The sequence below is a fragment of the Cydia fagiglandana genome, chromosome 2 (assembly GCF_963556715.1).
Source record: "Cydia fagiglandana chromosome 2, ilCydFagi1.1, whole genome shotgun sequence".
NCBI lineage: Eukaryota > Metazoa > Arthropoda > Insecta > Lepidoptera > Tortricidae > Cydia > Cydia fagiglandana.
Genome location: NC_085933.1, coordinates 14,543,210 through 14,558,269, shown reverse-complemented (window position 1 = coordinate 14,558,269; position 15,060 = coordinate 14,543,210). Strand labels below are relative to the sequence as shown.

General features: G+C 35.8%; 2 protein-coding genes across 2 annotated transcripts in view; one reads left to right on the top strand and one right to left on the bottom strand.

Moving 5' to 3' along the window:
* The window catches only part of LOC134676742 (protein MTSS 1), a 119,622-nt gene that overhangs the window by 63,587 nt on the left and 40,975 nt on the right, over nt 1-15,060 (top strand). The window contains exons 2-3 of the mRNA XM_063535130.1: nt 9,660-9,721; nt 10,891-10,964. Of these exons, the coding sequence (XP_063391200.1) occupies nt 9,660-9,721; nt 10,891-10,964 (136 nt within the window). The remainder of the gene's footprint in view (nt 1-9,659; nt 9,722-10,890; nt 10,965-15,060) is intronic.
* LOC134676437 (phenoloxidase-activating enzyme-like) lies at nt 11,005-14,626 on the bottom strand. Its single transcript, XM_063534837.1, has 6 exons — nt 14,486-14,626; nt 13,648-13,808; nt 12,780-13,002; nt 12,476-12,623; nt 11,868-12,070; nt 11,005-11,551 (listed from the first exon to the last, which is right to left on the bottom strand). Exons 1-6 carry the CDS (start codon nt 14,541-14,543, stop codon nt 11,163-11,165), a joined length of 1,182 nt encoding a protein of 393 aa, XP_063390907.1. The 5' UTR covers nt 14,544-14,626; the 3' UTR covers nt 11,005-11,162.

The following is a 15,060-nucleotide window of genomic DNA, read 5'->3' as shown; positions in this document are numbered from 1 at the left end:
TTTTTGACACAATTTCTATTTAATAAATCGGATAGAAGAAAACAGTGTAGGTGTCTTGACCGTGACGTGACGTTACGTTACTTGTTCTGTTTTCACATATATTAAGTAGTGGCTAATCGTTTTGACAGTCGAAAAAAGAAACTGATTTGATTAACAGGCAGGCATTAGAGGGGACCCTCTACATCTGCCTACTGCTGAATGATGGTACAGCCTGTCCAGCTCAAATCCTCCGCGTTATCAGCTGTCTACCTTACATCAGACTACTCGCCCACTTACACCCACTTCTGTGTCGAGTGGCTTTCTTTTCGCTTTGAAATGCGATGCGGGTTCATATCGCAATGCGACCCATTTCCTATGGCGCCTTGTTCAAGAAATGTCAATATAAAGGAGTTTGAGTTCATCACAAAAAATCTTTTTGCCATGCATACCTTTGCCCGCGTCCAATTAAAAATGAATTGTAACGTTTTAAGCATACAGGCACTAGCACTCATTATTTTATGTCCTGCTAAAATTGATTGGTACATATAGGTACTGCACACTTCAGCTAGGTTTTTTTGTTACTTTTATTTGTATAACTGTCTAAAGCTGCATTATGCTTTCATTTCAATACAAATGATTATAAGCTGGCCCGCAACTCGTAAGTGCCCTTTTGATGTATCCATTGTTATTTATATACATAAAACCTTTTTATTCCTTTCAAACCCTGTATTTTTTTGAATTGTAAACAACCATGGAGGGATTCTACTGTAACGTAATATCCGGCGTTTTCCCTGCTTCATTACTTCCCTTCTTGTGTTTATTCACTCTACAAGGTTTTCTTAACAGAGTAATAACAAAAACGAGGCTTTAACGTGTTTTGTCAAGCAGGACTTTTCAGAATGATTTTGCTATGGTTATTGCTCTTGAACAAAGTTGCAAACAAAACTGTTCGCGTCCCATACTCATATCCCACATCTATTTAAAATAGCTCTATTCTGCGTCGGAAGTAATTTTCAAGATGAAGTCAAGATATGAATAAAAATAGATGGGAACCTGTTAACGGAACGACATGGATACGTTCAGCATCAAACGTAGAGCATTATTTGACCGTAGTTCTGTAGAAAGCGACCAACTTTTTATTTTTGTCAAAGTGACTTACACCCTAACTCAATAGCTTTGGTCGCTTTCTGCATTGATACAAAAAAATGAGTTGGTCGTTTTCTGCATAACTACGGTCATTTACACGTTGACTTTAAAAATAGTTTTGTTTTTAGTTTTATAGACAAGTTTTTGATAAAATGTTAACTATTACGACAATTTTCTTAACTTTCACTATACTGTATTTATATGTTATTAATGTTATTATCTATATAACATTTGGCCCAGAACATAAAACAGAGCGTACCCACGATATTGTATTTTAAACACATACAGTTTTTTTTATTATTTTTAAAGCACAAGTGCCGTTTTGGGGAATAGAGTAGGTATATATTTATTCCGGCCCTGATATGTTAGTTCTTATTTATGAGTATTTGTTTACGGATTAATAAATGACAAATGAAAGAAGAGCAGTAGAAAAATACTATTTCACGTTACAGATTAAAAAGATCTATTAGCCTTCGCCGTTGAACAAAAGTGTTTAATTTAACTGACAGAAACTGGCGTAATTTGTTATCTTGCTAGATGTCTGTATTAAGCGGGGCATTCTCATATGAAAGCGTAGATAATCATGAATGGTGTCGGATGCGCACATGCATAAACAGGCTAATCTCGTATAACGATAACGAATTCTGTACTTTTCCCAGGGATGCTGGCATTTGAATTTGGCCTGAATCTGAACAAAAATGCTTGGTAACTTGTTTTTAATAAAATAACTAACACTTCTGGATTAGGCCCCCCTGAGTTAAGAGGGGGAAGCTTGCGCCGGAACATTTTTTGCCTCTGCCACTTGAAATGCACACTGCCACGAACAATGATGATTATAAAAAAAAACACGCCAAAAAAGGTAATATGCGTATAGTGGCGTTTGACCCTTTTTGAAGTAACAAAAAAGCAACTTTAATCACTGCCTGAGTTGTCGAGAGACATGTTCCTTGGCGCTTACGGTTATATTTTTATCTCGCAGGCAAGGACTGAAAAACCGCAAAAGACCGGTAACCTAAAATAAAGGTATCAATTGAGTAGGTATCCACCAGTAATGGTACCCGAATAAAACGGCAAAATACTAGTACCTAAAATAAAGGTATCAATTGAATAGGTATCCAACAGAAACGGTACCCAAATCAAACGGCAAAATAGCAGTACCTAAAAAAAAAGGTATCAATAGAATAGGTATCCAACAGTAAGTGTACCCAAATAAAACGGCAAAATACCAGTATCTAATATAAAGGTATCAATTGAAAAGGTATCAAATAGTAACGGTACCCGAATAAATAAAATTCAAACGGTACCGTTAAGGCTAACGGTCTTCAGTAGGTAAAGGACCTTATGCCTTTTGTAATAAGGTCTTTGTTGTTTTATAGCTTTTAGGACTGCGGATTTAGAAAATGATAACTGTTTTGGAATCCAACATGTCTGCCGTGCACTTTGTCATAAAAGTCGACATAGGAGTGCCGAGTCATCATTTTTGAATTCTGCACGCCCTAAAACCTATAAAACGACACACATGATGACTTTTATGTCAAAGTGCACGTCAGACATCTTGGATTCCAAAATTGTCATCATTTTTGAATTCTACACTCCCTGAAACCTATAAAACGACACCCATGATGACTTTTATGTCAAAGTGCACGTCAGACATCTTGGATTCCAAAATTGTCATCATTTTTGAATTCTGCACTCCCTGAAACCTATAAAACGACACCCATGATGGCTTTTATGTCAATGATGATGATGATGATGATGATGACAATATAATTCACAAACAATCACATTGGGATCCGTGTACCTAGTGAAAAGTGAGAGGGAGACACGCGTTACCTCCCGCTCTCGCGAGTGACCGCTTTGAATTGAGGTATCAGATCAAACGCTATAAGGTTTTTTTATTTAAGGGTACCGTTTGGACGGATGCCTACATTTAACGGTACCGTTTGGGCTAAAGCTTATTTGGATACCTAAAGTATTGATATCAATATGGAATGCTAGTTTAACGGTCGGGTACCTATAAAAAAACACCTAAAGGTACTTTTATTTAACGGTACCGTTTGAACGGAAGCTTGTTTGGATACGGGTACCGATTGATATTGGTACCGAAATGCTACTTTTAACGGTCGGGTACCTTTAAAAAGACCGGTCATAACCGTTTTTAACGGTACCTTTTCAGTCCCTGCTCGCAGGTGAATGAACACTGTGTTTACTAAATCTCAATTTAAGCTGTTCACTTTTCTTAAATATAGGTATACAATGTATATTCCACGTTATCATTATTGACATGTGTTGCCTTGAAATAAAGTTCCTTTTCCAATCTGCTGTATCTTGAGATACGAGGTTGTTAAGTAAATACGTAGGTAGATGATTTGGGTACGTGGGCGCTTTGATGAAAGCTTTCGTTATCTTTGCGTAAAATCTTAAACTATTATGAAATGCGGCATTACAAGGTTTATGTATGTTACATTTTGTTCAGTGATGACCAACTATGTATATAACCTTAAGTGGGTACGTACCTAATATTCCGTCTAAAACGCACCTTATATACATATAAGCTAGGTATGCAATGCGTTCTGTTTTGTCTTAATACAATTACGAAATCCAATCTTTTTATATAGATATAAAAGAAGAAGAAGAGTCTACGATAGCTCGTTTACCTAATAGCACCCGGAACGTTTATACGACTGTTTATAAAGTAATGAAATCTGTTTATGAACGAATAAATTGTGGTTACATAATATAACAGATGGTGTTCAAAGCTAACCCACAGAGGTGTTTACAGCAAATGATATTTACGTCTATGGTTCACGTGGGTTTTGCAAGAGGTAGGTATCGCATTTTCATTTGGCCTGTTGCGTTTCGGGAACACGGCGATACCTAGCAGTTAAGCAAATATTTACTTAGGTAAGTTTGATAATATTCAAATTAAAATGACATCATTGCCATGATTTGAAAATGTTTACTCTCTGAATAGTATCTACACTAGAGTCAGACCAAGCTAAGTAGGTAGCGATTTTGGTAGTCCAGGAAGTGCACGTGTTATTTTAACGTCAAGTTTCTATGAAATTATGACATTTACTTAACATTTACAGCGTCTGGGATATCAAAATCGCTGCCAACTTAGTTTGGTCTGACTCTATCTGACACTTGAAAGTACCTATGTATGGTAGGGTCAGATTTCCTTATTTTGCGTGGGATCTTTTATGTATAACTTTTTTCGTCCTGATAAATATCGTCTTGGATAGCTCGGAATGTTCGGATAATCAATTCAAATGAAAACCGAAATAATAAAAAAATAGACAGAATAATTAAGCAAAGTTAGCTGAACCATGTCATCAAAACACAACAAACATTCGAACAAACAAAACTAATTTAATCATTGTAAATAGGTATTGTAATTAACAAGAACCGTTGACAATATGAGACTTAGTGGTGCTCTAACTATTGGTACCCTATTTCTTGTAGTCAAATTATAGTTAGAAGTTATCGGTGTGCATTCGTTAACTCGCTAACGAGTAGAGTTCGTCGAAGTTGGAACTTGTTGTAAGAGCTTATAGTTTTACCTGGCATTTGAATACTTGACAAAACTTTGCAGTAACTAAGCTAACAGTTTGAAAGAGGTTTTTTTTGGGGCAATACGGGGTATTTGTCTTATATCCCTTAATTTAAACATACCTTGATTACATATAATAAAGCAAATGATCGTTATATTATGAGTCACAATGTATTCTATAATAAATTTTCATGGTTTCATGTATACTTATATTCTAGCTTTCTTCTATCGATATAATATTTATCTAATTAGTAAACAATCAAAGTAAAATACGATTATGTACCTTGAAAAACCTTATTCAGTTCATATTTATCAAAATGCCGCACCGCAGTTAATTATTAAATTTAAACGTTAAATCCGGATAGAATTGAACCGTCACTTGCAATCTCCATTTAGGCCTGCAACAAATCTTGCCATAATTGGGCCTAAAAGGCTCTACATAAACCCCTTAACGGTTCGCCCCTTGGAAAATGTGAATTTTCGTGGAAACGTAGATAACGTACAGTGGACTTGAAGCTTTCTTTGTGAGTTTGCTTTGACAACGAAAATATATTCACTCTATTTTGTAAACTGTACCACATTACGGGTCAGTTCAGTTAGTTGCATCAAATCGTCTGTGAACGTCATCGTAAAGATCGTATGACGAGAAGTTGACGAGAGTTGACAGAGATATTAGATGCTTGAATTTTGCTCCTCCTGCCTGTGATAATCATTTCAGAATTCAGAAGCGTCGTGCCAATACCATTAAAATCTCTAAGTAAATGGAACACGATTTACGTGATTAAGTCCCGTTTTGCTGTAGAACAACAAAAATTGCGGTCATAACAAAATAGGGTCATTGCTCTGTCATAGGCCGTTATGAGACTTATGAGCAAGCCGGGACAAGACGAGTAATCATGACCTGTAAGAGTAGATATTAAGCTGTGTGTACATTCTAAATTTAAAAGAGGTATAATAATACAGTAAATAATCTATTAAAGAAAAAATACGACTTCACAAAACAGTTTAAAATGCCATATACAGGGTAATTTATGGACCGTTAGCCATATTGTGCGAGGTGATTAGGTAGGTCACACTGAACAACTTTTTCTAGCGGACCAACCCCGGTATCCCAAAAAAAAAATGGCCTTCCCGTAGAAAACGTCGACATCCACTCGACCAAAATTTATGAAACGGGCAAAATTCTTTTTGTGATTTCGGAGTTGGTCCCATACAAAAAGGTGGTCAGTATGGCCTACCTAATCACCTCGCACAATATGTCTATCGGTCCAAAAATGACCCTGTATATATAGTGCATCTCATAACAATTATAATTAGCCTCAAGACTTAAAAATATTTTGTCGTTTTGTAGAGAAGTTCCATTGGTCCTTCATGAGCAGTTTCATTTAAATTAAATTTAATATATACAGTATGGAAAGATATGTCGGGCCCTGGAAGGATACTACCTTAAATCCTTAAGCTGGGTCATTTTACTTAAAGGAGACATTCCTTTATTTTTAAAAAGAAACAAAACTGCATCCAGGGCCCGACTTATCTTTCCACACTGTATATGTAGTTTAATTTAAATGCAAATGCTTGGTTTTTATATAGCTAAAATCGCTGTTAGTATGCTTTAACAAGAGTTGAGGAGTTGCCTCAATTTCTCATAGAATCAGTTCAGTTCAAATATATTTATTTCTCTAAGATAATAAATCACTTATACGAGAAACAAACAAAGTTTTAGTAATAACATAAATCCTCGAGCTTGACACAAATGTGGCTTGAAAATCTAACTTGTTTAACAAACATAACGAAGAGAACAAATCACCAAACGTGTATTGTTGAAGAGTTCCGTTCTGATCATCATCAGGAGTTCCACTTCATCACTTTTTTGAATGAAGTGCTACTCGTGTTAAAAATAGTCAAATAATTATGTTTTTTTTTGTATCTAGATTATCTCCACTGCACCATAGAACCATTTTGTGCACCGAAGACCGGTGTGTTCATTACCTACCCAAGTAGAAAAATATACGGAAAATAATTTCCTGCTGTGCTGTACAGTTAGTTACATTACATTTGTCGTGGTTCTTATCATTACCTACCATGAAATTGTTTCGATGCGGATATCAAGACAAAACTGGTGTACAAAAAGAATTTAGGTACTAGTCGATCAAGTGGGTTTAGCAAAAACAAGTACCTACTTACTGTACTCGTTACATATTAGGTACCTGATAATAATTTTACTTAAGTTCATCGGTATAGATAGACTAAGATCGTGTCTACGACGGTATTCTGTCACTGTTTCACTAATTACTAATATAAATATAATTATTACCACCGCAGCATTTGAAAAAAAATTAAGAAAAAGAGTATTTCTCACACACTAAATGTACCTAATTAAGATTCCCTAAACTTCTAGGACAAAGTATACTATCCTTGTGATGTTTACCGCTCTGTGAAGAAGAGATAGAAATGAGATATTTTGACAAGAGGGAGGGTGATAGACATAGCGCATAGTTAGAGGTATTTTAAAGGGTTGTGTTTAAATATAGGTCCAGACAGATGTTAGTGGGTCATCTAAAAAAATAATGCTTCTTAAGAAAGGCATCTTTTAGTTTATTTACAAAACACGTTTTCATTCCATTCCACCCTTTTAAGCCGAAATATCAACAGTAACAACAACATTTTAGATTAGTTCATTATGCTATTAGGTCTTATGAAGCGAATTAATTATAGGAACTTCATTTTGATATAATTTCCTTACTCGGGTTTCAACGTTACCAAGAGTTTAAACGTTCTTGCTTTCTTGTTATACAAATAACTATTCTTCGTTAGTAGCTTATATATCAATAAGATAGAAGATAATGTCTTAGCATAGGTATAGTCTTACCATATGAAAACAACAAAAATTTATTACATTAAAACAATCATAAGTACATAGACATATTTTCTTACCATATGATGGACGTATTATTTGCCATATGTTTGTCTGATATTGCAAACGAACGTGACGCAGTGATATTTGTGCAAATGCAACAGCAGAGTGTGTTACGAGTACTAGCAGTATTAGTATAGCAGTAGAAATGGTATTGACATGTTATAGATGTCATTAATCTATGCCAACCAATCTATGGAAATGTAATATTTTTCAAACGATTTGCTTAACTCTTTTCGTCCTGGTGGTCATCTATATACCAACCACCTATTTACATACATCCCCTTCAAAATTGCCTAAAACAATTTTCCCCTTATTTTAGTCATCATAAGTCATATAATACTGCACGCTTTTATTACAAAAAATTTTACAATTATTAAAAAATTGTGACACAAAGGGTTAACATCGCAAAAAAAGAAATCTTAAAATTTAGGATCTCTCATCATATTCGTTTTTTGTCTAAATCTGCCTGATCCTGGCGAGTTGGTGACCAGGATAATGAAGATACGTTACAGGACTGTACGTGTACTACTTACAAGCCAGTGTCCGGTCGAATGATTAGGTACTAACGCTATAAAACACGCGGTTCTTAAGTTTACAATTTAGATTTTGGAAAAGCCAATGTAATAATACTAATAATGTGTTTAAATTGACAATAGTTACATGGTGACACAATTACATCAAATTTATTGAAAATTGAATATTGTAACAAATCAATGTGGGTACCTATATGTACCACATAACATCACTTTAAATAGGTACCTACTTAGGATTAGGACAAGTATGTATATTGACAAGATCTTTTTGCACGGTTTTACCCTGTCAGTTTTGATCATACATATTTAGTGTAATTCATTCCTAATTCATTCATTCGAAAAACGTTACTTTTATTTGAAAAAAACCTATCATTGATGAGATGTCATGTAAAAATGCCAGATAAAATATAATGGAATAAAAATACTTTATTCGTAAACACAAACGAGACAAATTAGTCAAATTAGATATATAACAAAAACATAGAAAGAATAAAGTTTATAGGAAACGTAGTCTTCCAAATTTTTTGTGTAAGTTGAATGATGAAAGTAAAACGCTGGGACGCTGGCCTATGTAAATTCTATAGCGCCTGACGGACGGACGGCCATTTATCTAATATTGTACTGAGACGGATGACTGCAATTTTTATATGCCACTAACTGTGCTATTTCTCGCTTTGTGTGCCTGACTGATTGAGTTAGCAGTTTTGTTGGCTTTTGTAAAAGATTCTGAAAAGGTGCAATATTTCTTAAAGACGTATTGGAAATACTACGGACTTATTACATCGCTTTTTAAGATTTACGAGTACAGTTTATTGAAAATAGATTTACGAAAAATAGTCTAGAGACAAATTTTCATTTTCATCAATTGATCAGGTTTGTTTTAGGATCAAATGTCTATATGGCCATTGCATTAAATTAAAGCAATATTGCAAAAGCTAGAAATGATAGTCAATGTCCGACAGTCGTACTTCACTCGCCAAACGCTGCGCTGTTAACAAAACGATAAGTGAACGTGACGTCACTAAGGTCACTGAGAGTCCATCTAGAAGTATGCTGGATAACACAAGAAAATTGTATTTATGTCGGTGAAATATTGCGTTTATGTAGGTATATAGTTGTTAGACAATCCTTTTTTGATAAAATGTTAGGAATCCTTAATTATTTCCTTGTTGGAACTTAAATAAAACTTAAATTTAGAAACTTTCAGGTCCTGTATTTTTCTGAAAAATTGGTCCTTTGCTATCTATTTTACTAGATTTTGTTATAAAATTCAACATGTGTCCTCATCATTATTCATCGTTGTCACCAAAAATCGCCTGTTTTGTTTTCTAGATAAACTAGCTCCTGAACGAATATAAAATCACGTGTAGCTGGATTTGTCACTGGCCTTTACAAACATACAAACAAAATTACCTACCTCTTTCCTAATAAAGGCACTCACATCTAATATTTGTCTTTCATGTCGTTAAATCTAATAAAATTTCTTTTGTCTTACGGCTACATTAATGTCCGTACTTTTGTTTGTCTACAGAACAGTGCTCCGATGTGGGAAGACTTCATATCAAAGGCAACAAAACTTCACTCGGCGCTAAAGTGAGTACTTTTATATTAGTGTATTATTTTTACTATTATATTGCATACAATATAAGTTCCAATACCAGGCCAATCAAAGGGATAATTAATACATGCAGATAAATTGTGATTGGAGCGGGTGTTTTCTATGTATTTAAGTATTTGTATATTATATATATCGTTGTCTGAGTCCCCACAACACAAGCCTTCTTGAGCTTACTGTGGGACTTAGTCAATCTGTGTAAGAATGTCCTATAATATTAATTTTATATAAAAAAAAAATATTCCTCTCTTTCGCGGTTACTTTTCCACTATGTTCTGAATCCAGTAATGTAGGTACCTATATGGTGACATGGTGTATTTAAGCTTTGTTTTTCCGTTACATAAGTGTTGCATTCCGTTACATTAATGTGGGAACAACAGGGGATCAAACTACCAAATTAATGGCGGTCACTGGTTATACGAATTTAGTGTCACGCAATATACGGGTGCCTATTACTTTTGCCATAGCAATGTTATATAATTAACTCTTATAAACTTATATTGGCTAGACTTACTTAGGTTAAAATCCAAAGCTCCAGTGGCAAGGAACTTAGCTATAATTATCTAGTGTGACTACCCTGTACGCCTACTTGTTTCTTTATGGTAAAATAGTTACGCGTTACATGATATTTAACGAACATGGCTGCAGTACCTTCAAGGACAATGATCTCAGTCTTAATTACGAAACATTAAGTTTCAAAAAAAGTGAGGTGGCGGCAAGAATGACTTCCGTTCCGTGTAGTTATAGTGAATGAGGAGTAATCGGAGCAGCAAATCAGACAGACTGGGGGAATTATACGCCATTGTTTACGTTGAGTAAAATGGTTTGAATGCCTTGATCGGACCGACGACGACTTTTCAGCAATGCATACATATCAATGAATATACCTTAGATTGGTGTCGTTCCAAAGATCAATAGCCAGGTCTTGTTCCATGCCTCCAGATTATCGCGTGGAGTATCTTTCACAATAAAAAATGCCGGTCGTATTTATCTTTCAGAATTGTTGTTTAATTCAAGGCACAGCACTAAAAACTTACTACTAGCCGTAGGGCGACAAAAAAATTATCTAGAAAATAAAAATCATAAATTTTTCATATGTGAAGATGAAATACTAAATGACATTTTTAATTCGGGAACTTATTTTCAGATCTGCGTTGGTTGCAATATCTGCGTTTCTGGACGCGTTTCAGAAAATCGCAGACGCAGCGACGAATGCTCGAGGTGAGTACTTACTAATTCTTATTTATTAAGGATCCATCACATCAAAGTTTTTAAAATGCTGACATGAAAAATGGAGCGGACGTGTCATTGTCATAGCGTATGTATTAGCTGCGTTTAGCTTTATTTACGTGTCAAAACCGGCGTTGACATTAAAATTATTAAGACACAATATGGTTCCTTAAGTATCTCTAAGGATTTTCAAATCATTTCTTTCTTAATCCAATCCAAGTATTTATATACGTGAGTGTAAACACCTGGAACATCTTTAGTACCGCAATTATTATGACCGTAACTGACCACGCCGACTAGCTCGAAGGTGTGTCCATATTGGATCATCAAAGGTCCTCCTGAATCACCTTTACACGAGTCTCGACCTTCCTCACCACCGGCACAGAGTTGATTATCGTTAAGCCTAAGCTTGTATGGGATCTGGCAGATGTTCGGTGGCACGTAGGGGAGTGAGATGTGCTGTTTGACGTCGGAGAAGACGGTCCCGTTGGATCCCCAACCGGCAGTCAGGAAGCGAAGGTTCTCGCTAGCTTTTTCGGTTGGGTCCTTAGAGGGTAGGCAAATTGGACGGATGAAGTCTGAAAAATAAACCAAATTGTTCGTGTAATAACGATGGCTACAATTTTATTATGCAGTAAATCTCGTTCGGTAAGTGTGATTTGTTAGCCGTTTGTCTGGCTCGCATTTGGTTCAGGTCGCTGTTTGTCCAATTAGCGTTTGGTCCAATACGCAATTTGCCCTAAAATCCGGACCAACAGCGAATTGACTTAGTAGCAGTTGGTCACCGATATAGGACATTGGCAGTCTTTAGCTTATTTTAAAACTTACCCACTAAGACAATTTACATTAACTGAATGTAATTACGTATCCAATCGACTTATATTAAAGACTTACCTGTATAAGGAGCGTTTTTGCTTAATTTGACAAGCCCAATATCATGCTGTCCACCTTGAAATCCGCCCTTATATTCAGGGTGGGCTATCTGACGTTCGATGCTGATGAGGATCACCTCGAGGATTTCAAAACCACCACCGTTCACTTCAACTGTGTCAGTGGGAAAGGAAGTCGTGTTGTATTCGCCGAGTCGGACTCGCTTTCTGAAATTAATAAAATTCAGCATCATCAGCTTTACAACCACATGCACATTTTGTCTATCAGCACTTCACCTGTTCTAACCTACGAAACGTAAAATGCAAATGGTTGCATAAACGTTTCTATCTCTATCGGTAGTGTTTCGTGACGATACAAATTTATCTGAATGACAATGTCAGTCAAAAACTTTATGTACTGTCAAGTGGCGATATCGTTTCATTAAAGAGGTTGATAAGTTGTAATTGTTTACGAGAAGACTATTTGAAATCATTATATGTGTGGTTTAACGTCAACGGCATTAGAAGTTCGAATAATACTTTAGGTTTTTAATTCTGCTAGGTTTTTACGAAAGCATTAGCTATCGCGTTGAGAAATAGTTTTAAAATGTCTTAAGTATATAATAAACTTACGCTTCTCCATATCTTGTGGCCCCAATACAATGTGCTGCCGTGAGAACATATCTGGAGCTTATAAGACTGCCTCCACATGACGTGTAGCCCCCCGCATATTCAAGAAGAACTAACCACGGGTACTGCTCAACCGTTGCTATATCACCACCTGCAACACAAATGATACAGTCTTAGCAAACCAAAATTTTACTTATATCGTGAGAATTACAAATATAAATAAGTACGAGTAATATGTATAAAATATGTTCCCATAACTCACATAGGTAATTTAATTACCTATTATATTTTGTCTAAAATTACTGACCAACAATCCTATCGCCGCCGATAGTCTCAATACCGCAGCAGCCGGTCTCCGGCGCCGGTGCCTGCAGGGTGGACGGACAATCAGACGACTCGGCGTATTCCCTGTCGGCGTCTGAGACGTCGTCGCCCTTGTCGGGGGTTGGCCGGACGGGCTTGCGGTGGGGGAAGTCTATGGGCGCTGGCCGTGAAAACGAGGACCATTCTGATTGTGGAGGGCAGCACACCTGAAAATACGTGCCGAGTACAATGTAGGCAGACGGCTTAAATCCCTAGAAATTCAATTGGGGAACGTTAATTGAGGACATTGACAACGACGACAACTTTTGTATGATTATATTGTCTTTGTCAAAACCATGTCGTTCGTACGGATTGTTTTTTATAGTCGCACCAATAAGTCTGCAGCGGATTTGATAGCCCGCGCAGCGTAAGTGTTATTTATACGTCATAATTTCATAGAAGTTTGACGTTTAAAATGACACTTGCACTGCAGACTTAACAAAATCACTGCAGACTTTTTACGGTCTGACTATAAAACTAAGTTTTCATTATAACTACACTGAGAGAAAAATCATCACCAGGAATTAAAAAAACAGTTCTGTAATGGGGGAAAAAAATTAAGTTTTAGTAATAATTATGGACGTTTCACTATTTCTGTAAAGTTTATTTATTTCTACAAACAGCTCAGTAATCCCAAATATAATTTCAACAAACAGATAATAGAAATTGCAAGAACTAATAGAAATTGCAAAAGTCAATTTGTTCCTATTAGTTAACTCTCCTTGTCCCCGGATTAAGTTTATTTTTGTAATTCTAAGTGTGTTTTTGTTCTACTTTTCTCTCAGTGTACATAGCAGAACTTCAATCAATACCTTTGGTTTAAAGTTGTAGCTAAGTCCGCAAGACGCTTGCCTCAAGAAGAGCAGATCCTCTTCAGTCTTTGCATTGTTCTGGTCAATGTCTTTCAGCGGCTGGCATTTGTCTAGCAGCACGCACGTCCCGGCTTCGCCTTTCGGTGTTCGACATTGGCTCTCTGCAAAAAAAATGAAAGAGCCTATATTGTGTACCACTGCTGATGGGCAAAGGCCTCCCTCCTAGACTTCCAATCTTCCTAATTGACTGCAGCATCCGTCCTGTTGCTCAGAAATGATGCGTCCAAGTCACACAAAAAGTTTTATGTGTTGTTTATGTGTATGTACAGTCAGCATCATAAGTAGCGGATTAGACTACTCTCGTCAAATTCTCTAATAGCTTAATAACAGGATAGGTGTATATGTCTCTATATAAAAAACAATTAGATTGTAAAAGATACTTTTGAAAGCAAACTGTAGAGATATATCTCTATTGGGAAAAGTTTTCCAAGGTGACAGATTCTTTTGGTGCGATGTTTACCGCTACTATTGATGCTCGTATGACGTTCTTATTGGAAATTAAAATCATTTAAAACTTCTCAGCAAATGAGAAAAGCAACGTAAAGACGAGGATTTATCTGTAAGATAATTTACTAATGATTGATTAGTCACATTCAAGTACAAATTTTAAAAGATAAGAAAGTACTTAGGTTAATCGATATTAGCAAAATTACTAGACAGTACTTGTTAATCACAATCAACTGACAGGCACTTCAGACATCTGAATGAATATATAAAAAAAAATACTGGTACATAAATAGGTAGTATGGTTAATTATTACATTCCATTTATTACTTACGTCCACTAATAAGTCCGATGTTGAGAGCAACACAAAAACTAAAATAATAGCACTTCATCTCGGGGAATCACACCGATGAGGAAAACGCGACCGTCTCAACACAGGTCCGGCCGGTTCTTGACCATTTAAATGGCTAAACCGTCCACACTTGTTTTTATATGTACTACGTAGATATTAGCGTAGCTGGTTGAATCAATATTAATAACGACAACCCTGGTCCTAATAAAGACCTTAAAACAAGGTAGTAAGAGCTGTTATAATTACAAACGACGATAAGGCTGGTGCATATTACAAAATGAGAAATGAACATGCGTATTAGCTCTATCTTTGTGACTATTATTAGTTTTTAAAGGTTACAATGAAAGCATAACAAACATATTTTTATTTACTGTCACCATTGAAATAGCTTTTATTATGTTTTCACTGTACCTAACCTAAGTACCTTAATTTCATTGTCTTTCTAAGTTGTAATAACTTAGGTGACAGTTTTCACGCACAAAGCTAAAATTCAACCAAGTTTTTGGCAAAAAAAAAACATTTTTGTACAAGCTTTATTTGAAACACGTGCATTTCAG